Source organism: Poecilia reticulata, chromosome 18, assembly GCF_904066995.2.
Source record: "Poecilia reticulata chromosome 18, P_reticulata-male-v2, whole genome shotgun sequence".
NCBI classification, from domain to species: Eukaryota; Metazoa; Chordata; class Actinopteri; order Cyprinodontiformes; family Poeciliidae; genus Poecilia; species Poecilia reticulata.
This window is the reverse complement of record NC_088847.1, coordinates 7,876,567-7,901,762: the sequence shown is the minus strand read 5'-3', so window position 1 is coordinate 7,901,762 and position 25,196 is coordinate 7,876,567. Positions and strand designations below refer to the sequence as shown.

Sequence of the window (25,196 nt, the reverse complement as noted above, 5' to 3'; positions counted from 1 at the left end):
TCATAGCTGGTCATTTCTATCGTCATCAATCAGGACAGGACAGGACAGAACCTGCAGAGTATAAATCGCAGCACAGAAGCAGCAGCATGTTAGAAAGGCTGAAATACGTCTTCACACTCATCACTGAGCTCATCCTGGTGACGAAGAGGATGGCTGTCGCCTGCCTTTATCCTCAGCGTTTCCATGTCAACAGCCCTAAGAGACCAAACGAGCGCTTTACCATGATGTCTTTCAACTATTCCTTAAAATTAAACGCGCTTTTTGAACTGCGACGTCCTCGCACCATAACGCACGAACAGAGTTGTGGTTTAATTTGATTCTGTATGGCTATCTGCTGACATATATGCAACAACTCCTGTAAACATGTATATAATTCACAACTAAACATCAGAACCCGACTGTTTCCTGAATCTGGTTTCCTAAGTTAGTGTCCTACAATGTTCATTTCCGACGGTTTACTTTAAATTCCTAACAGTTTGTGATCTTTGTGTCGGTTTATGTTGGACCTCGTGAAATCCTGGCTCAGTTCTGAAATGCTACAACAAAATGGCTTCAGGCTGTTATTCCCACCGTTTGTAGGTGATGTTGTGATTTTGTTGCACAGCTGAATTTGCCAATTTTTTACTTCACATTCCCCTCTTCTTTCCTCAGAGATGCAGGTCTTTCAGTCAGTGTTGTTTCATCTGCATCTTTCCTGCTTCCATAAATATACCTGTATAAATTAAGCATGCATGTGTCAAATCAAGTGACTCACTTGACAGGTCGGGCTTTTTTTCCCCACCTACCCATTCCTTCTTAATGTTTTCTCCCAATTGACTAATCCTCACCTATTGCTTTTTTCTCTCAATCTCAAGCCTATAAATGGCGTTCCTAAGATAGCTTTCATAAAGTATGACGGAGAATAAAAGGAATCAGAAGTTAGAGTTTGTGTCCCTGGAGGGCCGTTAGATTCTGCTGAAACTGAGCAGCTCTGTCCCAATTTGCTCTGCATTTACTAAGGATGTTTTCACACCTGTTAGGCCGGTAGACGTGGTTCAGATGGGGATTAAAATTTGCAATATCTGTTGCATTTTCAGCTGCTGCGGTTCGCTTTCACAGTGCACCGCATCAAACGATCCAAACTAATTGAAAAAGCTGTTCACCTCCTCGCCTGTGGGGGCGCTGCACCAAGAATTATTGAAGGAACCAACAGGAAAACCTCTGAAATGTACGACTGTGTGTAAAATACACAATTTTGTTTACCATGACACCAATGAAACATGGAATTAAAAAAAAAATTCCTTTACTGAACTTATGACAGAGCGAGAATTCAATAAAAGTACTGGGGTACAAAAGCGATAAACCCAAAAAGTCAGTCCTACATGATAGAAATCAAACGCAGTGAAAGCACCTGTTTCTTTCTGCTGCGTAGGTCCATCACCAGAGCTTATTACCGTAACTCTGTGGGCGGGCTCCTCCTCTTCGACATCACCAACCGCCGCTCCTTCCAGAACGTCCACGACTGGCTGGAGGAGGCGCGCAGCCACGTCCAGCCGCACAGCATCGTCTTCCTGCTGGTGGGCCACAAGTGCGACCTCGAGGCGCAGCGCCAGGTAAGAAACGGGAAACAATCCAAAACTGGCTTCTTATAAAGACAGGTTGAGAAAAAAAAAAGATTTGTGATGGGAAATATTTTGTTTTTGTAAAGGTTGATCAGTCCGGATCGCAATGAGAGATGAGTTTTGTTTTTTAAAATTCCCGTAACTTACAGAGACCCAATCTACGAGGCCTCGCTGAAGTCTTAATAAACATTTTCACGTATTTTACTTTTGATTTATTTATTGTGGATTACGTTATCTTCTGTCACTTAATGTGGTTCTGGAAAAGAGACATAAGCAGATTGTTTACGTCTTAATTCCTGAAGTGATGCTGCTTACTGGAGATGATGTTCCGAAACATGATCTGTGCAGAATCTCACGTTTCAGTTCAACACATAACTGATAACGCGACATTTCACGTGTCTCAGCATTTTTTTTTTTTTTTTTACAGTTTACCGGAAGAAGAAACAAATATTAGCAAAAATGCACCCCCAAAACATATATATTTTTTTAATGTTTCGATTTTGCAGGTGACCCGGCAAGAAGCGGAGAAGCTGGCCGGGGCGTACGGCATGCGCTACATCGAGACGTCGGCGCGCGACGCCATCAACGTGGAGCATGCCTTCACCGAGCTGACCAGGGAGATCTTCGCCTTGGTGCGGTCCGGTGACATCACCATCCAGGAGGGCTGGGAGGGCGTGAAGAGCGGCTTTGTACCCAACGTGGTTCACTCGTCAGAGGAGGTGACCAAGAGCGACCGCCGCTGCCTCTGTTGATCTGGGTGAACTGAGGATTCAAAAAGGGAGTGGACGCCGAGCGGAGCCGCCGCCGATGACGGCCTGAACTGTCGGCCGTACAGACGGAGGAACTGTACTTCCTTCAGACTGAATACGGATTTGGAGGGGTTGGGAAACTCGGTGAACATGCTGGTTCTCGGTGTCGACGAACATCATAACAACAAGCGGAGGACTTAGAGGGATGGATCCGTCTCTGTACATGTTTTTCGTTCTCAGAGGGGAAAGGGTCAGAGTTGTTTCGACTGGACTGCTCTCCTAGAACGTCTCGCAAAAGGCCTTAGAAACCGGATCTGTTCAGATGGCTTTATCGTTTTGATTTCTGCCATTACCTCCTTTCCATTAGACACCTCTCAATATGCAATTTTATGATCACATTAACAAGAGATCACATCTTTCTTTACTCGTTTCTTCTAAAGCACCATATAGCATCGTTTGGTCATGTCCTAAGCATTAAAGTCGTTTCTCCTTCGCCGATATGTTGTTTCACGTTCCAGAAATCAATAGAGAAGTCCTGGAGGTCTTAAAAAAAACAAAAATAACTGTCGCTTTTCTACCTTACAAAAGTATTTATACCACTTAAACATTTTTTTAAACTTATTTTCAACCTTGCAACTACTAAATTCAATCTATTTAATTGCCGTTTTTGTGGTAGTCCAACATAAAGTGGGACAAACATGTGAAGTGGAAAGTAAATGGTACGCAGTTCTCATATAGGGTCCTTGCATCCTTAAAGTCTTAAATTCATGCATCTAAGATTAAGGCCTTGAAATGTCTTAAAGTCATAAAAAAATGTAAGTTGACCTTAATCAATTTTGTCAAGGCAATGCTATTTAATCTGGCATATGCTGTCTAGTTTGAGTAAAGTTTGAGTCACAGACATCTTCATCGTAGCGGTTGAAGCTAGCACTAACTAGCTGGTAATGTACCCGTTAGCTAGCTAGGTTTTTTCATCTTTCATGGGTAAGTGGAAATTAATTGCCAGTTGTCTGGATAATGTTCGTATTCGCCACTGGCTCACATCTGTTGCTAACTAACATGATGCTACATACATTTTGTTCAAAAAAAACCTTGGCCTTACTTCTATATAAAATATGCAGTATTATTTTGTAAATTTCTGTCATGTTACAAGTTTTAAATTTTATTCATTTTGTCCTTAATTCGGACTTAAAAAGTCTCAAATTTGAGTTGGTGAAGAAACCGTTTCAAATCTGATTTGCTTAGGGAATTCAACAAATATGTGGAAGAAAACCTGCTAAAGCTTTTCTGGACTAGGCCCAGTCAAAGTCCAGACCTAAATCTAAAAAAATAAATCAGTGACAAGACTTAAAGATTGATGATTCAAGACTTTCTCCATCCAATCTTTCGGAACTTGAACTATTTTGCAAAGAAGAATGGGCAACCATTTCAATTGCAGATGCCCAACGCTGGTAGAGACATAATGCAGGAACAAAAGGTGGTTTTATAAATCGGTAAGTTTCTAATGAGAGGGGAACAGGACAGAGGGAAACCCAACTCCTCTTTCCACCAAGCCACGGTTGCTCTCAAGGTCTCCTCTGAGGTTCTTCACAGTCATGCGCTACGTTGTGTTGGTCTGTCACATAAAATCAAACTAAAACACATGATCCTTTTTGGTTGCAATGTTACAAAATGTGGAGAAAAAAAATAGTGGGCAATGAATACTTTTGCAAGATTTAAGACCTCCAGCGAACTCAATGACATTGACCTGGTTGCTTTAACCATCTTGTGTAAAAGTCACGCAATAACACGACACCTCCCTGCTGTTCGCAATGGACTCCAACTGCACGAAGACAAAGTATACAGCTGAACTCGTGGAGGTGGAGCTGTGGACACGTCGAACTTCATGTCCGCCTGTTTTATTGAACACACCAGGTGGATTTGTTGAACTCTCTTGGAGTCTGTTTGGAGCAGGAAAGCACCTTAATAGTCAAGTCTGTCTACACAGGGAAAGCCTTATTTGGTATACTTCAGTTCTCCAAGGCCAAACCGACAGAGACTGACTAATCACATCAACGGGCACTCGATGAATGGACTCCACGGCAACACTACGTAACCAACAATGCACGCTAACGAAAGAAGGAAAATCACCCCAAAGAAAGCCGGCCAATCATAGCCACACTACGAGATTCAGTTCTGTTCAGTACGAGTTGCTCATGTTGTTTTGATCTGTGAAAATGCAGTGTCATATATGAGTTTATCGCTTAAGTTCAACCCTGCAGTTTCAGCTCACCACCATCATAGCTTCGCTATGACATTACATGTGAGGCGCACAATATAAAGAGAAGACTTAAACTGCTTCAAATGTAGTTTTTCTAACCTTATCTTTACCTAAATTTGATGATTACATTTCAAGATGCATTCCAACCCCTGACATGAAAATTAAAAGAAATAATGCTTATATAATGTGGACATTTTTTTTTACTTTTTTATTTTCTTGCTTCTCCTAGTCTTAGTTGTGCAACATGACAGAATGAACGCAAAGAAAAAAAACAAAGTGCTGTTTTAAGATGTTATATCTGAAAAGACAGATGGTAGAAACTAGTTTTTAGCTCCATACTTTCTCATCATAATGCAAATGTAGGAAGCCATGAATCATTTAACACATGGTATAGTCATTTTACACGTAGCTCTTTCCATGTCATTTTATTTCATAGACTAATGAAAAAAAAAACCCTGCATGACTAGGCTTTCTTTGCCTGTTTTTAAGGATATCCGTTCACAAATGCAATTGCTTTCAAACTTGGAACTTGAACCCCGATTAGTTGGGTTTGGTGTGAATGATTGTCAATGCCAAGAGTCATTTTTAGCAAAAGTTATCTGTAAAACCCACATGACGCGGGTCAAAAAAGAAAACATAATTAAAACGTAAAATGGTTCATTGTGGAAATCAAGTAATCTTTCCAATCTTTCCAATTCAGTCAAAATTAATATTCATGGCGAATAAAATAAAATAGGCAGCCCTCTTGCTTTAAAACATATTTAAAACAATCATATATAGAAATCATGTTTTAAAAAAAGCAAATAGAACTAAAATTTCCTATTGCCTTTATTGTTTTTTTTTTTTTTACCAAATCTTATAAGTGCTGTAGTCCGATTCTATTTTCATGTGAAAAATATTTAGAAATTCTCAACTGGATGCCATCCACTGCCATCTATTTGGGAGAACCATCCACCATCTGGAAAGAAAGGGACGATGAGCACAGTCACTTCCAGTAAAACACAAATGCAAATCTGTGTGTGAACCAAGCAACCACTAAATGGCTAAAGCTGCCATCCAGGAAGTAGCTTCTTTTCAGGAAGTGCACTCAGCAGCTGACTGTCTGGAGGACTGGAAACTGTTCAGTGATGAATCTCAGCATCGGAAGGTCATGTGATGCTGCTGCTATTATAAGACACCACTCTGGCAGAACTGTACCCGTGTCGACGTTAATATCCGAAGATTAGTTAGACCCAAAAAACAAAGAAAGAAAAACACTTTCATATAAACACAAGTGCATTTCTTTGGCCAGGCAAAGGCACTTTGAATATAACGGCTAATTTGTTGAAAAGCTCTTTCTAGTGGAGAGACAGAGTGATTTCTGGGAACTCCGCCAGGATCTTTGGGGGCGTTGGGATTCAGCAGGTCTGCTCACACACACACGCGCGCACACACACACGCACACATTACTGTTTATTCAAAATAGCATTTATGTGGAAAATTAACTTAGGGGAAGCGTGTTGAATTTTAGCAAAAACTCAGAAAACTTGAAAATGATCTCTGCTTGTATGAGTTATAAATAGAAGCTAATGCTAACCACCAGTAAGTTTCCTTCTTCTAGTCTTTTCCCTTATAGCTGTTTTTATGACGTTTCCATCTAAAATAACACACAAAGCATCAAATCAAGGGCTCTTCTCTTTTCCTAAATGATCTTTTTCTTTTTACTTCATTAATTGTTTAATGAATACAGTGGAAGACAAATAAATACAGACAGAACAGTGGCAAGGAGAGGAGGAAAACAGAAAAAGGAGGAAATATGGAGAGGAAGGTCAGAGGACGGAGAACTGCGGCAGGTCTGGCGGACGAATCCTGCTGATCTCTGTGAAACCCTGCAACTCTCAGGAAGTGGGAACCAAAGTTTACAAGGCAAAACCAGTTTATCCTAGAGCCGTATTGGCCGGGCTCTATGGGAGGAAACTAAACCGTGTAATGATGTAAGCGTTAAGTGTCGACTGTGGCTGAGAGAAAGTTTTCAGAGGAAGATACAGGAGGAAAATCCATGGAGGACAGGATGGTGCAAGTAAACCCTTATTTCTGATCTGCCAGAAGAAATAAATAAAATAAAAAAAAAGAACGGAACACAGTTAAATCAATAAAAAGAATACAAAACTGCCTTGTTGACGTTGTTTTTTGGTTAGTTTTTACTTGAAAAAATACTTTAAAAAGTAAAAAATAAAATAAAATCAACAGAAAACAGTAGTGGTGGAAGTTTGAGCTGGACTTGATAGAGGAGACGTAGAGAGGAAAAACTGAACTATGACAAACGCTCGACCCGAGCAGCTTCAAACTTCCAGTAACGTTTCAGACGATTCCTCCATGAGCCGAGCTCCGGGGGTCACAGGGGGGGTCAACATACGCATGACTTCAGATTGGGGTTTATTTTTCTTTTAATGACTAAGGAGGAAGTTAGCAGAGGGGGAACATAGACACTGTTCTGTTTAATTAAGACTTGGCTGCTGATTTCAGGAGGTTTTCTTTGCTCCTCCTCTTTACGTCCCAGTTGTAGACTCGCGCCATGTCTGAAGGGAGCGACAAGTCAAGATCAAACACCAACATACAGAGGGTTACTGAGAGGTAGCTGGTGTTTAATTCAAAACATGTCTCATGTGCAACCCTAATAACCAGATCATAAAAAACCCAATATTAATTTAATTAAATGCAACTCGTACGTAGATTTAGTACACAAAGTCTATAGGGAGAACATCTGCCTGCTGGGAAATGTTCATTTGACTTTCCAGGACTAATGATATCATACATGTTCTGCTTCTCTGTAAAGTCGGAAATTTGGTAATCCCAGAGTTGTACAGTAACTAGCTACTTTTACTCAATTACATTTACTTGACCAACATTTTTTGAGAAAACTTACTTTCAGGAGTATTTGGACTTGGCTGACCTTTACTTGAGCCATGTTATTATCGCTACTCTTGAGTAAACTTTCTTGATTCTAGACCCACTGAGTGAAGAACAAACATGTTTTAACCAACAATTCACCAAGCACAGACCTGACATTTTTCAGAAGATCATTTCTCAGAGGGCTGCTTTTTACTTTTACTTGAGTAAAAATAAGTTGAAGTGGTGCTACTCTTGCTTGGGTTCATTTTTTGGGTACTCTACATTTCAACAAACTGAGTAATTAGAGTTCTACAGAAAAGGTGACATCTAGTGGCCAAACCTGGGTACAGCTCAGTCACGACTGACTGCTTTGGGGTTTTTTTAAAGGATACTGACTTCGGTGGTGGTCCCCTGGTCTCTCAGGTAGTCCAGGTCTTCCTCCAGCGTCTCCAGGTTGCGAGACGCTGTGGACAAGTTCTTCTCTAGGAGAGCCTGGGCTTCGTCGATGTCGTATTCTAACATGACGTTGGCCTTTCGAGGAGAAGCGTTGGAGAAATCATTAGAAGACATAATCAGTGATCCAGATAATTGAGTTTCAAAGGTTGATAAATGTAATTTAAAACTGAAAGCCCATGCTCACCCCTAACCATAGGCAAACTTTGTCAGTGGGCGGCACGGAGGCCTTGCAGTAAACGTTGTCGGCCAGCAGGAAATGTGTTTCCATGGGTTCTGTGGTTTCCTGAAGAAAAACAAGGTGCAGCCCTTAAATTCAACAGGCCTCTAATAGAGCTGAAACGATTAATCAGATTAAACACGATAAATCGGTTATATATGTATTTTTAAACACAGTTTTATTTGTTTTGTATGTTCACCAAACAAAAGAACATAGAACTGCACATCATGCTGCTATATCACGTTACATAAGTAGAGAATAAGAAAAAGGGAACATAAAAATAAGGAAAGAAAAACAGGAAAAAACATCCATGTTGAATCATGTCTTTAATGGCCTTATTGCCTTATCTACTATCCTAATGGTCACCAAACATTTACAGATTTCAAACCTGACAATGAGACAATCAGAGCTAGCAACTGTAGTGATAGAAAAAAAAAACACAGAAGGAGATAAATCGATTATTGAAATAATTGTCAACAAACTCGATTAATCGTTGACTGGAGTTAATGATTAATCATTAGCACCTTTAGTTATCTATTTCATACTTGTTTGACCTAAAGAAATAATCACCAAATCAGCCCTCCAGTGAAAATAGTTAATAGTTAATAGAAAATCGATAGTTGCAGCTGTAGCCTCTAATATTTCCACCAAGGAGCAAATATTGTTTGTTTTTTTAAGTTCCTCTGATTATCTCGGCCTCGTCTGGCCGTTAAAGCAGAAATATAAAAGTTCCCTCTGAAAATATGAAAGACGAGGCGGATGGCCAAAAGGACAAAGACTGATGAGCAAACAAGTGTTCAGATGTACAGGAAGATAATAATAATAATCAATTTAATTTGTTCTGCACTTTTCATTAGCAAAAATCTCAAAGTGCTACCCAGTGCAACTAAAATCAAGGATAAGATGGACAAAGGGAAAGACAAACACGACTTTTAGACAATAGATAATACTTTACTGACTTTTAGACAATAAAGTCTAGAGATGCAACTATTTTTTTTCCATACTCTCATCTTTTCCCAAACTTATCCAGATGTGATCAAATTCGAGAATTTTCCAGACTCGGTAGGAACCAGAACAAGCAGGAAAGCTCATGTTCTACTTGTTGCTTCTTACATGATAATATAATTATACAAGAATAAAGCAACAGATTGAACACTGATGTTTCTTTAAGCAGATTACCCACCTTCTTCTTCTGCATGTGTCGGAGGATCTCTAGCGTCTGGGTGATCTGTGGGATCTGGTTTTTCAACCTACGTGAGCAGAAAACAAGAAACCGTAACATTACAGCATCAACTGTTTGGTTATAAAATATCTGGCAAACTTCTGAAACTGGTTAAGAAATAAATGGCTTCTAACAAAGCATCAAAGATATGAGATCATATAGAAATGAGGTTATATAAATAAAAAGCTACATATTCTCTGTTAGTGTGGTGAACTTTAATAACTGCTTATTTAAAGGTTTGTGCTACTTTCCTTCAGGGAAATTCAAGAACTTTTCAAACTGTTTCAAGGTAAGCTTTTTTTTTTTTAACTTTTCCAGCAGAGATAAAAATACAAATGTACTAAAGAAAACAGCTTCAATTCACCATTACATACCATATCATTCATACATATTATTCTACATTCTGCAGTTTTGCAATGTTTCTCTTACAGATTGGTCTGAGAAAGTTACAAGAAAATCTCTAAGAAATGTCCTTGCTAAGTTTTCTGGAATTTAGCAAATAGAAATGATTTTGGAAATTCTAACTGACCTAAAACATGAGAAGTTTGGTCTGATTCAACTTCAGACAGCGAGATAAAAAGGGGTTTTTATATTATCGTTAAATATCTGGTTTCAACTGTAGATGACGCTTTTCAAATTTGAGCTTTTAATCAAACGTTAGATTGTTTCCTTAAACAATCTAATGTGTTTAAATACGTGAACTTTTTAGAGTTTTTTTAAAAATGCGTTTCATGTTACCGGAGTTTCTTCTGAGACAGGTTGAGCTCCATGTATTTATATTTCTGGTACTGTTCGTCCAGCCTCCTGAGCGCCGAGTCTGCCGTCTCGTTGCCGGGCTGCTTCATGAACGAGTCGACGTCCTCCTGTGAAACACGCCACAGATGCTGAACGAACTAGAGTTAGCGGATGATCTCTTATGAATAATAGCAGGATTCCCTACAGAGGCAGACTGACCGTTTCTTCTCATGATGGTCAAGGCCAAAGTGCTGTTGTTCAGCAAACAGAATCCAGATGAATTTGTGGTGTAAATTTATATTTTTAAGAGTTTCTGTAGGTCTCACAGAGTCTAATTTAATGGCTTTTTAAAACCATTATGAATGAAATTTAAATCCTGTATCACAACAGAAGATGTACAAAAGAAAAGTACATATTTTGTATAATAATAGTGCCAGCAGATGTAACATCGTATGGGTTGGCAACAGAAGTGAGCCAGTGGCAAAGACTTACATCGTCCAGGTAACCAGCGATAAATGTACGATTTAGATGAACGCAAAAAAAGCTAGCTAGTTACCAAGCAGGGCTATGCTAGCAGCTAGTTAGCGGTAGCCTCAACCACTTGAAGTCAAACGGAATGAAGACGTCTGCATTTGCCTGACACAGGGAATAAACTCTGTAGAATATGAGAAAATGGTCTTGTCACAAAATTTAAGACCTGTGATTAACGTATTTAAGGCCAATTTACATTTTTAGAATAAATTTAAGACACTTCAAGGCCTTAATTTTGACTTTTTAAGGATCCATGCCACAGACTCTGCTTCTTGCTTTTCGTGCCAACAACTGGCACACATTATGGACCCGAGATCATTGGGATTGTGATGTTTCTTGTCATGATAAGAAACGTTATCATGGCAAGAAACACCTTGTCATGTTTCTTGCCATGATAAGAAACATGGCAAGACATCCAGGCCTGGAGCCTCATTAGGGGGTGCCAACATGACACCCCCTAATGTTGGGGTGCCATAATAAAAGCAGTAACATCCTTCAGGTGGTGTGTAAAATGTATTTCTACAAATGAAACAACTAAAAACGACGATGTCAACATATTCTTTAAAAGACAAACCTCATCAACTGTGTTCCCCATCTGAAAACTTGCATCACAAAATGTAGCGGTTTTTTATGCAATATAATTTCATGCTAAACAACTGTGACAGTGAATTTTGAGAGAGAGAGAAAAAAAACTTTCGTTAACCATTATGTAGTGGCGTATGAAATATTTTACTGACTTATTTTAATTATGCGGAAGTCTTTCAGACATGATCGTTATTTATATTTGAAGCTAAGGTGTATCAGTTAATGCTTTATGCAAAACCTCAAAGTGGGAAACTGAGGCCTGTTAATGGCACTAAACCTACCCCGAAGTTACAGAGACCAGCTGAAAAACATAAAAGCCCGTAAAGTAAACCAGGAGTGACTGAAGACAGAAAAAGCCCACATCATTCAGACAGTAATGACCATAGATGGAAGCAAGTAGCCGCCCATCCTGCACACACAGCGGGATCATCAACTCTCTGTCAGCTCTAGAGCTGCTAGTTAGCTAACAGGTTCCAAGCCGCTATAACGCCCCCTATACGTCAGGGACAGGCAAAAACACATTAAACTGTACTGCACACAAGCGGTGCAGTGAAAAAAGTTCGGCTTTACGCACCACAAACACCGCTTCGGGGATCCCAAGGTGCTTTTTCTTTGTCGCCTGTACGGCATTGCTGTTGTCTATGGTCGCCGCCATGTTGAAGAGAAGTTGCTTCCTCCCTTACGCCTGCGTACAAGACGCCTGAAGATTAGGGGACTCGACTGCCTCCTGTGGCCACATATTGAAACTGCACACAAAGATTGAACGTTTCCTGAGTTTGACGTTTATTTGGAAATTTATTTTAACAGAGAATGTGTCATATTGGCTACAGCATTAATAAATGTTTAATTTGCTCCGTAATAAATGCTAACTAAATATACTTGGCATTATAAGTTCTGGTTCCCATAATTTGCATGACTATTTTAGAAATAAAGTCAATTTCTTCATAATCGGTACAAATAAACTTAGACATATATGGACATCACAACTATTTACATTACGTATTAACTGACAGACAAGATACAGCAAGCAGTATCTGTGTCTATTTATTTCTCACATAAATGTATTAAAAAATAGCTATGAAGGGGACAAAAATAATGACTCAATTAAAGTTACAACAGGGTGTTATTGTATTTTTATACCTTTACAGTTATGCATCATGTCGGGATTTGAACATACAGTAGAAAGTGAAAGAAAGACTTGAAGACAAATTCCGCTCTTCCCATTTAACATCTTTGAGAAGTTTCTTCTGTCCACAAAGAAGCGCTGTTGCACTTGTTAGTCGTTTCCTCCTTTATTTTCTGGGACTGCTACTGATCAAATGTCTAAAAATGAGTTTATAAAATGTGTACGTTATCTTCTAAATGAGCTAAAAATCTTAGAAAACTATACATTAAATATTTTAACACAAATATTTTACAGAACCTGAGAAATTACGAGTTTTGATGCAAAAATGCTTTGGAAGTTACAATAATTTGTGAGACTTGGTGTTGTTAAGTCTATCTTAAGAAAAAAAACATAATAATCACTCATTTTGTAGTAATTACAAAATGAGTGATTACAAAAACATAGTAATCACTCATTTTGTCCCCAAAGTAGAGTTGTTTTAATAACTGACAAAAATGATTAATCCATCAGACAGTTGAAACCAATAAGACAAAATAACCTGTAAATCAGACACAACTGCAAACCACTCAGGTTTTAGAAGCACTTTATTACATAAATTATTACAATTTCCCATCCAATGTTGATTCAGACAAATTCACATAGTCTGTGGAACACTATAGAGTCACATGCTGTTCATCATAAAATATAAATTTATTCTAAGACTTTTTACCTATTTTACTAGTGGTGACAATAACCGAAGAATGTAGAACATTTGAGTGAAAAAAATATAATTAGTTTCAGCCCATTTGAGGATCAATGATGATGTTGTAAAAGTAAAATCTGAACATTTACCAAGGATATCATCAGCATTATTGGTTCATGTCATTCATCATTTTACTAAGTCATTGTTTAACTGGTCATCTCTACTGGTCACTGTTTGCATCCACAGGGAAGACTGACGGAGGATATTTATGAAGACATCAATAATATTCCAATAATTATCTTGTTTTTAACTAACTTTTGTTTGACAGTTTATGTGTCAGCATAAACTTTGCAGTTTGGAAGCGGAAATGTCAAGCCAACCCGAGATTGGTCGGGTTGGACTCTTACACCAAATCTTGGAGTCTTAAACCAGACTTGTTTTGCTTCACATTTGATCCAAACTGAACACCTTCAAGTTTCGTGACTGACGGCTGTGATAATCAGCGGCTCTGTATTTTTCCCGTGGTCAAAAACTCCTGGGCTGAAGAAAGGGAAAATCCTCTCTGAGAACAAACACCCGGTGAAGGTGTAGATGTGCGATCTGTCATCCACGTCAAAGAACGAAACCATGCCTTCTTCGTAATCTGTGAACACTCCGATGGTCTTGGGCCTCATCTGGAGTTGAAGCAGGACGGAAGGTGAGTCCAGGGCCCGGTACTCACTGGCGTTCCTCAAACGCACCGTCCAGTAGCCATTGTCCGGGGTGGAGGTGATCATACCCTTCCTGTTGATGGACTCTTTGACCACGCCCAGGTCCCAGAAGGTCTTATTTCCAACCGCAACCTAGTTAGCAGAACAACTTTTTGAGCATTGGTGTGTCATCAACGGGCCTGGCGTCGCTTTGTGTTGATCAAACCGATCTACCTGAAAGTAGAACCTCCCAGACCGGAAGCCTTTCTTGCTCAGAACGCAGATAACCGGGTCAAAGCGTTGGGGAATGTCAGGAACAAGGTGCAGCAGCTCGCCTCGGCCCGCCTGCTTTCCATCAGGGGACAGGACGATGTTTGGATGAGCCGTGTCTGGGTCCAACACCACATCCACTGTGGACACACCGGTCAAAATTTATCGTCTCCTTCCAGACTATGATTAGTATACCCAAAGTTTATCATCACAATCATCAGTATCACAGGTTACCTGAAGGAAGTTGAAACCTACGAGAGACTACTATGTAAAATTCCAGTACATGTTCTTCTGTTCTAATCTGTTGTTCACCTTGTTGGTCTTTAAAATTAGGTTAAAATGAGCTCACAGGCATGAGGTAATTTAAAATATTTAATTGGAGGCTTTCAAGAAAAAAAGAACTTCAAAGAGCAAGAGACATAATACCAATATAGTAGGATATAAGGAAGAAAAGACATGACTTTTTGGGCTTCATTAATAAGATTAATAGAAAAAAAAGATTTGTGTTCATACCTGCATATTTTTGCATCCTCCTCATCTCTGTCAAAAGAAATAATAAAAAACTTTATTAAATACTTTTTTAAATCGGTATAATACAATTAAATTGTTTGTGGACATTGAGAAGATTGAAATGTAGCAATGATGCACCGACAAAGCAATTTTTAATTTTTTTTTGGCATTTCAAAGTTTAACAACTTTTTGGAAAAAAACATGAGAAAACTTTTTTACTTTTGGTATGATACTAACCAAGAACACTTACCGGCACTCCTAATAAAAACGTTTAAAAAAAGAAAAAGCCTTAAATAAATTATTAGCCAATCCCAACTAAAATACAAATAAATCAAGAAATGAAACAATTATTTTACAGTTTCAGGTAATCAGAGTGTTAAAGGAGCTCTTTATTCATAATCCATGAAATCCTGTTTTCCTGAATGTTGATGTTTTCACACATCAACATTCTAAAGACATCAAAGTCTGAGGACTTTGACGTCACCAAATTCTATGATGTCATGACAACAGTCACTTGTGATGTCATCATCACTGTTCTTTATATGTAGCAAACTTCTACCTTCTTGTCATTGCTTGCTACACCACTGACAAGTTCAGACTTACGCAAAGCGCTTTTGAAGTTGAAAGTTGATCAAGACTTAATCTGAACAGACGTTTTGTCCAGCATGTCCCATCAAAGGCCACTTTACACCAACAGTGCGATAAGAAGGCGTTGGGGAGCTGTATCAAATCACCAAGACTGGTTTGAGGCCCAGAGACTTAAGTCTCTTGTGGAAACGGCGAGAGCAAGACGGATGGAGGAGAACCAAAAGGTAGTTTCCTTGCAAAGAGAACTGGATAATATGAAATATGAGTTGCAGAAGGAGAAAAATCTCAAGGACATGTACATCAACAAGGGCACAGAGATGATGAGAGAACCACTGTCAGTAGAGAAGTTTACCGATCCAGAGACTCTCAGCCCTGCCGTTCTTGCTTCCCAGGTGCACAGTGACATAAAACAAAAGCAGAAAATGCTGCTGCAGCAGGACTTAGAGCAACTGAAGGTTGCTCATATTGTCAAAGAGGAAGAGTTTATGTCACAGATCCAGGCAGAAAAAAAGAAAAGCGACACCCTCCAACAAGAGCTGGACGAGATCAAGGCTCGCTACGAAAAGCTTCAGACAAAATATGAAGCCGACATTTGTGAGGAGAAACTGCAGGTCAACACGAATATGTTTTATGAAGAGAAACTCAAGCAGGACCAAAAGCTCTTTGAAAATCTGACAGCTGAGAAGAACAATCTCCAAGAGCAAATGTCCAAAGAGATCGCCTGCCTGCAGGAAACGGAGAGATGTCTGCAGAGTCAGCTGGAGCAGATTAAGGTTTCGTTCCAAGAACTAAGCTGGAGGTATGAAGAAGATGTTTCTGGACTGAGACAGAAAGCAGAAGGTTATCAGCTTGAGATGAATCATGAGAAAGAAGCGCATTTGGAAAGAGAAAAGAAAGACCTTCAGCTTATCAAGGAACTCAGAGAAGAAAAGGACAATCTGAGTCAGAAAATGGGACAAGAGTTCTCTTCCCTGCAGCAATCCAAAGAGGCAAGAAAACATCTCCAAAGTGAACTGGAGCAGATCAAAGTTTCTTACCAGGAACTTAAAATTAGATATAAAGAAGATCTTTTTGCTCTAAGAGAGCAAGATCCAATATATCAGCAGGGGACAGAGAAAGAGATGGAAGCTTATTTACAGAAAATAATGAGCAACCTCAAGATTATCAACGAACTTGGAGCAGAGAAGGACGATCTCCAAAAATTCCTGGCTGACTTCCAACAAATGTACTGTGGCTGTGAGATTGATTACAAAACGGAGCTGGAACATCTGAAAACTGAGCTTCAAGAAAGAGATGAGTTAGGACCTCCCAAAAGAAAAGTGGCAAAGCGTCAAGAACCAAATGAGAAAGACGCTGCCCCTGTAAACAACATCTCTGACCCGGCATCCAAGGATCTGGTCCGTCTCTTTGAGGAAACCCCGTCAGAGGACATTGAGGTACCTGATGCATCTCCCGAAGAGCTAAATCACTTTATAGAAACAACGACAGGCGCCTCAGCCAAAAGCTTCGGTTGGGGAAAAAAAGAATTGACACACTTTGAGTCTCAGGAAACCACAAAAATGGGAGAAACGCCAGGAGACTACTAAAATACGCAACTAGAAAACAGTGTGCAGGTTAGTACTGAACGATTTACAAACCCTCTACTTAGATTTTAGACAAATGTAGTGTCAGTTTTCTCCGGGTGCTCCGGTTTCCCACACATTCCCAAAAACATCAGTTAGAGTGATTGACCAATGTATATTGGTAAAAACCAATATACATTGGTATACCAATATACCAATGTATATTGGTCAATGTATATTGACCAATATACATTGGTCAACATACATTGACCAATGTATATTGGTCAATCACCAATATACATTGGTCACAATCATCCCCCCCGAAAAACTGTGTTTGTGTGCAAATCACCCAAAACTGCCCCACAATAGGTAACAAAAAGACATTATAGCAAATTCCAAACAACAAATAAACACCCCAATTAAAAAAATAATCATACGTGTGTGTGTTTGTGTACATGTGAGTGTACACCAGGTCAGTGTGAAGCGTCTCCTGCAGTAGCTTAGAGATTCTTCTAGGAATTGTAGAAAGTTGCTTTATTGCAACTTTCTGCGTTCAGCTACTGCAACTGGCTAGTCCCTTGACATGGGATGGACAGAGGAGTAGGACGTGTGATTCTCCTGCTGCCAGTACATAGCCTCTCCACCCCAAAGATCCCTGCAGTGCCTCCTCGTGGCCACACACGGAAACTGGGTACATGAACAGTCCCAGGCCAAACTGCAAGGGGTTTCGGAGCAACAGTGGGCCCCAGAGATGAGGTGCACAGTGTGTGGACCCATCAACCACTGTACCAGATATGGGCAAAAAGAGCGCCAGCGTCTCATCATTAGGTCTAACAAGGCGAGAGCCTAAATAATCTGAAGCTTGTGCTACAAAGCAAACTACCAACCCTGTATGTGTTTGTGGATTGATGTTTTTAAACTAAAGCTAATTAAAAGTATTAAAAGTTGTAGCTAATTATTATTCAGCCAACATGGCCGCCTGGTTTTAGGTCATTCATGCCGTCATGCTTACCTTAGGCAGTATTATAAACGTAGAGCAAAGAATCAGAGGAAAGTTCGCTACCATGAATACATGATAGAAAAATGATTGGATCTACCACATACACACATGTGATTTCATCCTAAATGATGTTTAAACTCTTTTCCGTAACGATGCGTGTAGCTTACCTTCTTTCTTAAAGATATCCAGGTCTTTCCTCAAAGTGTTATCCAGTCTGGAAAGAGCTCTCCTCACCGTTCCAACGCAAAGTTCAGGGTAGATCCTAGTTTCTGACCACTCCCTGTTGGTAGGTGGAGGTGACACAAGCGAGGGCAGTTTCTGATAATGGTAAAAAAAAATGAAAACAATTAGTTCATTAATCAAAAATGATCACCAAAATGCTGTGCTTTCCTCCTGACTGATCCTACACTAGTAACCAGCACAGCTTTTTTTTTTATATCCGGGTTCTAAAAATTTGCTTCCCATCATCACAGCCTGAGGTTGATGCTAACCTGCAGGAGGTGCAGGTGGTCGTCTGTGTTTTCCAGCTCGTTTAGCTCAGTGTTCCTCCTCTGCAGCTCAGCGATTTCCTGCTGCAGATCACCGATCAGCTCCTCTGCCCTCTTCTCTGCCGCTCTCTGCCTTTCCTCTATTTCTGCATTAGCCTCGGCTTGTCTCTCCTTCGTGGAGTTGATCAGCGATGTGAAGAGACTGTCGCTCTCCTTCTTCTCCTTCTCAGCACTCAGCTGGAAAGCACCAAACACGTTAGCGCTTGATTTCAAGAAATGAAGTAAGATGTAAGTTTTGATTTTGGTTCACCTTGGACAAGTTTCCAGTGATGAAATAAATATTAATTTCTGCTAAAGGAAAACACCAAGGTGCAATGTTTAGAGCAGGGTTTTGTTTAACACAACACTTTGTCTTGGTTAAAGCATATCTTTTGTGGATATCTCAATTTGCCCGGTTTATAACGCGGTCAAAAAGGCTCTGGGACAATAACCAGCAGCCAATGCCGCCATTTTGTATTTGAAAAAGTCAGGCATGATGTGACTAAAACTACAAAGGTAAGAAAAAAAAAGACCAGCACTTCACAAAGCCCTTAGTCAAATCCCATAAAAGTGGGAAAAAAAATTTAGAGCAACGTCACTGGAGTCCCTGTTTCAGTTAGAGGTTGAGGTTTAGTTTCTCCATCGTCACTTACTGCGCTCAGCTTCAGACAGTTTTTTATCTCCTCAATCTTCTTTTGCCGGTCCTGGATCATCTGCTGAAAATCTGCCTGCGTTTGCTTCATGTGAACCTAAATGGACAGAACATATTTACTTGTTTATTTATGTAAAAGATGGGCTGGGTTGGCACTGCAGTCTGTGTATCACTGAGTTACAAACTGATGGTAAACAGCCAGTACTTGTACTTGTACAGCGCTTTATCAAATCTAGAAGACCCCAAAGTGCTTCATGCTACATTCAGTCTTTCGCCTTTCACATACAGATGATAGTAAGCTACAGGATAGTAGCCACAGCCGGCCTGTCTACCACCAGCAGGTAAGTGTCTTCAATGATGGAGACATATGGAATGAGGAGTTGAACCGGCAACCTACCAATTACAGGATGAACCATCGCCCCACATTAATTAGACCACAATATGGTACAACTTCCCTTAATATGATAAAGTTGAATTTTTAGCTTATATTGTGTTGACAGACTACTTCATGTTCTATGTTCAGTTTGGGTAATTTCATGTATAACACTTGTAAGAACATTACGATCCCATCATCACTTCTGGCCTTCATAGGTTCTTATTGCCTGCAGCTTTTTATAATCCCCGTCTCCTGATACCTTCCTCTCCTTGCTCTCGTCCTCCATTGTCACCGCCCGGTGGTCTTTGTGCTCCGTCTCGGTGCAGAACTGGCAGACGCACATCTGCTCCATCCTGCAGAACATCTCCAGCAGCCGCTCGTGCTTCTTGCACATCCTGTCCTGCAGGTTCTTCACCGGCTCCATCAGCTTGTGCAGCTTCAGCGTGGCCACGGTCCGGTGTGGCTCCAGGTGGGCCTCGCAGTACGACGTCAGACACACCAGGCACGACTTGTGGGCCCTCACCTGCAGGGAGGTGGCGGCGCACACGTCACACACGACTTCGCCCGGCTGGGCTGCAGACAGAGGTGAAGCCGAGGAGCAGACGATCATTTGCCTTAAAGTGTCTGCCAGCTCTTTGAAGGCCGTGTTGACGCTTATGTCAGGCCTGGAGGCGAACGTCTTGTTGCAGGCGGGGCACTGGCAGACGTCACTGCTGTCCCACACCTGCCCGATGCAGACTAGGCAGAAGTTGTGCCCACAGGGAGTGGTCACTGGGTCAGTAAACACCTGTAGACAGATGCTGCACTGGAGCTGCTTCTCTGGGAGCATTTTAGCTTATGTGTCGCTTTATCTGTTGGACAAGAAATGAGCCGGTTTGATAAAAAAAACAGATGGAAGAGGCAACAGTTAAAAAAATATATCTTTCATCGTTAGCTTTAGGTGAACATGTAAATACGCCAAAGATACACATGTCTTTCCTTTCGTTTAGGTTTTCACACACTCAACGGTAATGAGTGTCCTTGGAGTGTTTATTATTGTCGGTTATTCTGGCACACCCAGTGTTTACTGAGGCTGTATTCCTATAATAACAATCCTGACATAACACCAGTGCATCCACATGAAGAACCCAATGAGTAATCTCTACTTCACACAAAAAGCTTCAAAGTCTTAAAGCAGACTGGCTTTATTGTTTTTTCTGAGGAAGGTAACCTGGTACCACAGATCTATGAGAAGCTCAGTAATGTCCTAGCAAAAACCTCATCTGTCCGTCGTAAACTTGTGCTTTCAAGTTTACGACGGACACCACCTTGGTTTTGCTCCACTGTTCTTTTTTTTTCCAGGGTTCACAGGGTTCACAAAAGTTTCACTTTTGAAAGATTAGCTGTGTGGTGGTTCCCTTTCAACGTGTACCAGACTGCTTCCTCATTTCTCTTTGACAGTCCTTTGTGAATTGATTATCCCTGTGTGGGAGTAATGATTCTGTTTCATTTCTACTCATTCTATCAATCTGTAGGTTATATATCCACCTATCCACCTGAGATAAGGTCAGGATGCTAGCATGTTTAGGAGACACTTCTCCACTGACAAGTCTCAGCTCATTCTGAAAGATCCAAACATAATTTCAGAAGAGATTTATAGAGGGTCTGCTTGAGATCTCCTACCAGTGGGACATGCCTGGAATAATCAAAGACCCAAACAGACTCCTTTTGACCCTCTTTATCCTCCCTATTACCCTTTTCGACCATGATCCATATCCAATGACCAAAGGTGAGGGTTGAAACGCAGACAGATGGAAGCATTTGCTAGTTGGGTTAGCTCTAGCTTCCCCATGATGGACCAGTTAAGGCTCCATTATGTCTGGAACAGACTCTCACCAATTAACCCAGCCATATAACTTCACATTTCTAGACACACGTTGAACTTTTATCTTAAATAGCAGATTATTTGTACTCACCCTCCTCACCTGAAGCAGTCGGTCTTGTCGTCTCTGACAGGTGATTCCTGCTTTATGAGATGGAATGACTGCACTGAAGAGCAAACCGTGACACAGGGAGCACAGTTACTCATAAACCCAAACCCTGCCCCCCTCCTGACTCTCTGGATCGGCCTAATCTTAAAATCACAATTCACAGCTCAACCAACAATTAGTTACCGTAGCAACATTAAACAGCTGGCTTGTGTTCGGCAAACCTTTATGAGCGCGTCTGTATTTATGTAATGATAGTAATAGTTAATAGTAGCTCTCACACAGGGACAGAGTTTGTTTGTCTCATGGGTGTGTTGGCCTGGTCAATGGTTAACATTTTCCTCTTGGAGCACATCTGAAGTACCTGCTCTGGACAGCACACAGGTATGAGGCAGAGGCTCACCTAGTTACATAACGGACATGTTCAGGTTCATATAAGAACCATGTCAACATGTCCGAAGCTTTCACAGACACACTGTATGTGGAATGTGGAAAAATGCAGTGTCTTTTTCACAATTTGGAACATTGCAGTCAGAAATTTCAATGAATTTTAGCGGGGTTTTATGTAACAGACCAACACAGAGTAGTGCGTAATTGTGAAGTGGAAAGAAAAGAACACATGGTGAAAAAAGAAACGTGCCGAGTATTTGTTTCCCATAACATACCGGTCTACCTTAGCTGACAGGCCAGGCGAGAAAATAAGGCAGTCAAGGGGAAACTTCAAGAGCTGAGATCCAAAATTCAGGTGGGAGAATTTGTTCATAGGATGATAATTATGCATTAACACCACAAATCTTGCCTTTATGAAAGACGGATAAGCCGAAAGAAAGCTTCAAGAAGTACAAAAAGCTATGTAGGTGAGCAACAAAACATGTTGGACATGTGGGTCAAATCTGACCACTACAGCTTTCTGTGGCTCTCTACAGGGTGCGTAATAAGTTTCCATACATAGGAGAATGTGAAATGTATATTTCTTTAATATTTCAGATACCCAAGAAGATGCGTTTGACAAAAGAGCAAAGGAATTACTCTAATAGCCGGATCAGGAGGAAGTCGCGTGGTTAACTTTAAAAGAAAACATGGAACGAGCATCACACACGACACTGTGGCAAAACTGGTTTGCAAGTTTCAGAAAACTGGAAATGTTGCAGATCAACAATGAAGTGGTCCAAGACGTGCAGCGATTACACAGAGTTCCACAAAAAGGAAAAACGGTTGTCCAGTATAAAAGGTTTATAATTTCTATGTATGAAAACTTAAGGCCCACACTGAAGATTCCCGAAGGCCTTATAAATCGAACCTTGAAGATAACAGTTGTGTGATTAAATGTCATCATTCAAAGCAGATCAATATCTATATATTGTCAAATATAAACCTTAGAGCAAATGTTTCCAAGTGAAACTTTTTGTTGACTAAATAAGGTTAGCAGCAAATCTTTAGTCCTAATCCGACTGAACTGCATCACTGTTCTCTGAAGTGTCATAACTTTCTCACTAGGTGGAGACAAAGTATTAAAATAGTGATAATCTCACTAATTGCTTTCCTACCTTCTAATACAATGTGAAAGAAATATATTTAAACTATAACTACTGACGTCGATATCAAAATGTTTTCCCACCCCGTAGACACTTATTTTCCCACAAAGGAAGTTTGACATTTTAAATTTGAACTGGGAATTATTAATTAGACAAACAAAAAGATGAACTATCGTTAACAAACAACAGACAGTTCAATGTTTTACACTACGATAGTTATTTGGTTAGAGCGACTAGTTGAACTAAGTGGTTCTGTGATCATATAAACTCAGAAATTTTGATCTATGCAAAAATATTCATGCGATCATAGAAGATAACGATTAATTAAACTTTTTTCTTCATGTGGGCAGGTATTTAGATTAATTTATGGGGTGCTTGCTAAAATTGCAAAAACAACAACAAAACATGCATTCCACGTTAAACACACTCTTTATTATGACGTAGCACACGCCCCTCCTGTAGCCTTGTGTTCTACAGGAAATGGTTCACTTTAGCCGCCAGAGCTAAAGTGAAACTTAAACTATCGAGACACATTTGAGTCCAAATTCATCCGGGCAGGACGGACCGAGCATTTTTTTTCCCTAAAATATTTCCACGGAGCTCAAACCTTTTCTTCGTCATGGCTGGTAAGTTAAATTAGTTTATTTTTGTTAGGCTGCAAACTTGACGATCTGGAGCAAAACAGAATATACAGTATAAAGAGCGCAGCTTCGTTGCACAGTCTCCTCTCAGACATGCATGTTGTTTCTCCTTGCAGTCCTGCAATGTTTGTGCAAGAGGCAAAAAATAAGATAATATACGTAGAGCTTCTTTTGGAATTTTTACTTCTTGGTTTAAAAATAAATTATGATAAATTAAAATGCGAATCAATATATATATATATATATATATATATATATATATATATATATATATATATATATAATATGGGGATTTGGTGCCATGTAAAATAACTCATTTTAATGTTATTTGCTCTTCATGAATATTAAGCCAAGTAGAAGTTTCAAGAAAAGAAAAGAAAAATCAGGCACTACATTTCCAATTTTTGAAATGCATATTATCAGCAGCATTTAAAAGTATTTTGAAAGAAGAAAAAAGGATAAATGAATTATAATTGATTTAGGTTGTTTTCCTCTCCTTGTTACCAGACAAACTGAGGATTGTCCTGCTGGGGAAAACTGGGTCTGGGAAGAGCAGCCTGGCCAACACCATCTTGGGGAAGGACGTTTTCGAAGTGAAGAATTTCACCAGCTCAGCGGTCACTCACTGCCGGTCAGAGACCCAACAAGTTCACGGCAGGAGCCTCGCTGTGGTCGACACGCCCGGCGTCTTCCACTCTGGACTGTCTGAGAAGGAGCTGAAGCGTGAAATACAGATGAGTATCTCAGAGTGCGCTCCGGGGCCCCACGCTTTCCTCATCGTGCTCAAAGTGGAGAAGTTTACAGAGCAGGAGAGACAGGTCATGAGAATCATACAGGAATGTTTCTCTGCAGAGGTCTTAAAGTATTCTGCTGTTGTTTTCACACATGGTGACCAGTTGATGGAAGACATGAGGATAGAGGAGTTTATAAAAAAAAATAAAGATCTGAAAGATCTGGTGGAGAAGTGTGGAGGGAGATGCCACGTTGTTGATAACAAGTACTGGAAAAACAAACAGGATGAGGTCAGAAACAACCGGTTCCAGGTGGAGCAGCTGCTCAGCACCGTCCAGAAAATGGTGACAGAAAACCATGGTGACTACTACAGCGCAAACATGCTGCAAGACTGGCAGAAACAGAACCAACAACCCGTAGTCCACCGTTTATTTCAGAGTGTTATGAAATATGTCAGACCGAAACCTGTGGTCATTTTTAGTGTGATGATTTTAGGTATAATTATATGGAGAAGATGGAGAGAACATCCCACTGAGATCTTTTAGGACCAGATAATCGGGTTTGACCTCAAACTGACAGCAGCTCCATCATGATTGTTGTCCTAAGATTTGCTGCTCTGAATGAAATAAAGGAATTTAAAATGGATTTTCACCAAATATTTTGAGTGTTTTTGATTCTCAATATGACTCCTTTCTTTCTCCTGCTGGGATCTGTCCTTCTTAAACAAAGGCTTCTCATTGGTCAACTAACAAATCATCATAACTGCTGAATCAAAATTACTCCTTGTCTCCTAATGAGAAAAATGTTCTTCAGTTCAAACCAATAGAGATTTAAATAACTGACTATCTGTTGCGAGGCTCAAAGATTTGCTCTGAGCAGACAGACGAGCTGCTGGAGTATTTTTAGTGCAAGCAGCAACAGAAACCCACAGAACAACTGCAGTCACATCATTTAACAGACATGGAAACTGATATTATAAACAGCATAGTTATCGCTCATAACTGCAGCATATCAGACAGAGAGTAAAACAGCTTAGTCAATTAAAAATGGAGTTAAAATATGTATCATCTGAATTTGGAGCTGGATTTTATCATCCGTTATATTGCATAATT

General features: G+C 40.1%; 4 protein-coding genes across 6 annotated transcripts in view; 2 read left to right on the top strand and 2 right to left on the bottom strand.

The window, feature by feature from the left end:
* The window catches only part of rab39bb (RAB39B, member RAS oncogene family b), a 12,397-nt gene extending 7,602 nt beyond the window's left edge, over positions 1–4,795 (top strand). The window contains exons 3-4 of the mRNA XM_008435309.3: positions 1,412–1,592; positions 2,108–4,795. Of these exons, the coding sequence (XP_008433531.1) occupies positions 1,412–1,592; positions 2,108–2,353 (427 nt within the window). The 3' untranslated portion in view covers positions 2,354–4,795. The remainder of the gene's footprint in view (positions 1–1,411; positions 1,593–2,107) is intronic.
* A 1,476-nt stretch (positions 4,796–6,271) lies between these two features.
* vbp1 (von Hippel-Lindau binding protein 1) lies at positions 6,272–11,960 on the bottom strand. Its single transcript, XM_008435308.3, has 6 exons — positions 11,802–11,960; positions 10,115–10,239; positions 9,338–9,404; positions 8,122–8,220; positions 7,874–8,012; positions 6,272–7,168 (listed from the first exon to the last, which is right to left on the bottom strand). The coding sequence occupies exons 1-6, from the start codon at positions 11,880–11,882 to the stop codon at positions 7,092–7,094; spliced, it is 588 nt and encodes a 195-aa protein (XP_008433530.1). The 5' UTR covers positions 11,883–11,960; the 3' UTR covers positions 6,272–7,091.
* A 959-nt stretch (positions 11,961–12,919) lies between these two features.
* LOC103480382 (E3 ubiquitin-protein ligase TRIM39-like) lies at positions 12,920–22,659 on the bottom strand. 2 transcript variants are annotated; one of them, XM_008435304.3, is made up of 8 exons: positions 21,165–22,659; positions 19,469–20,060; positions 18,835–18,930; positions 18,146–18,379; positions 17,822–17,972; positions 14,508–14,534; positions 13,959–14,134; positions 12,920–13,877 (listed from the first exon to the last, which is right to left on the bottom strand). In XM_008435304.3, exons 2-8 carry the CDS (start codon positions 20,036–20,038, stop codon positions 13,506–13,508), a joined length of 1,626 nt encoding a protein of 541 aa, XP_008433526.2. In that variant the 5' UTR covers positions 20,039–20,060; positions 21,165–22,659; the 3' UTR covers positions 12,920–13,505. The 2 variants fall into 2 exon arrangements, with proteins under 2 accessions (XP_008433526.2, XP_081455678.1); XM_081599552.1 differs by lacking the exon at positions 21,165–22,659 and having other exon boundaries at positions 19,469–20,446.
* Positions 14,579–24,729, top strand: LOC103480383 (GTPase IMAP family member 7-like). 2 transcript variants are annotated; one of them, XM_008435305.2, is made up of 2 exons: positions 14,579–16,705; positions 23,860–23,945. In XM_008435305.2, the coding sequence occupies exon 1, from the start codon at positions 15,170–15,172 to the stop codon at positions 16,676–16,678; it is 1,509 nt and encodes a 502-aa protein (XP_008433527.2). In that variant the 5' UTR covers positions 14,579–15,169; the 3' UTR covers positions 16,679–16,705; positions 23,860–23,945. The 2 variants fall into 2 exon arrangements, with proteins under 2 accessions (XP_008433527.2, XP_008433529.2); XM_008435307.3 differs by lacking the exon at positions 14,579–16,705 and adding an exon at positions 23,169–23,337 and having other exon boundaries at positions 23,860–24,729.
* The last annotated feature ends 467 nt before the right edge of the window (positions 24,730–25,196 follow it).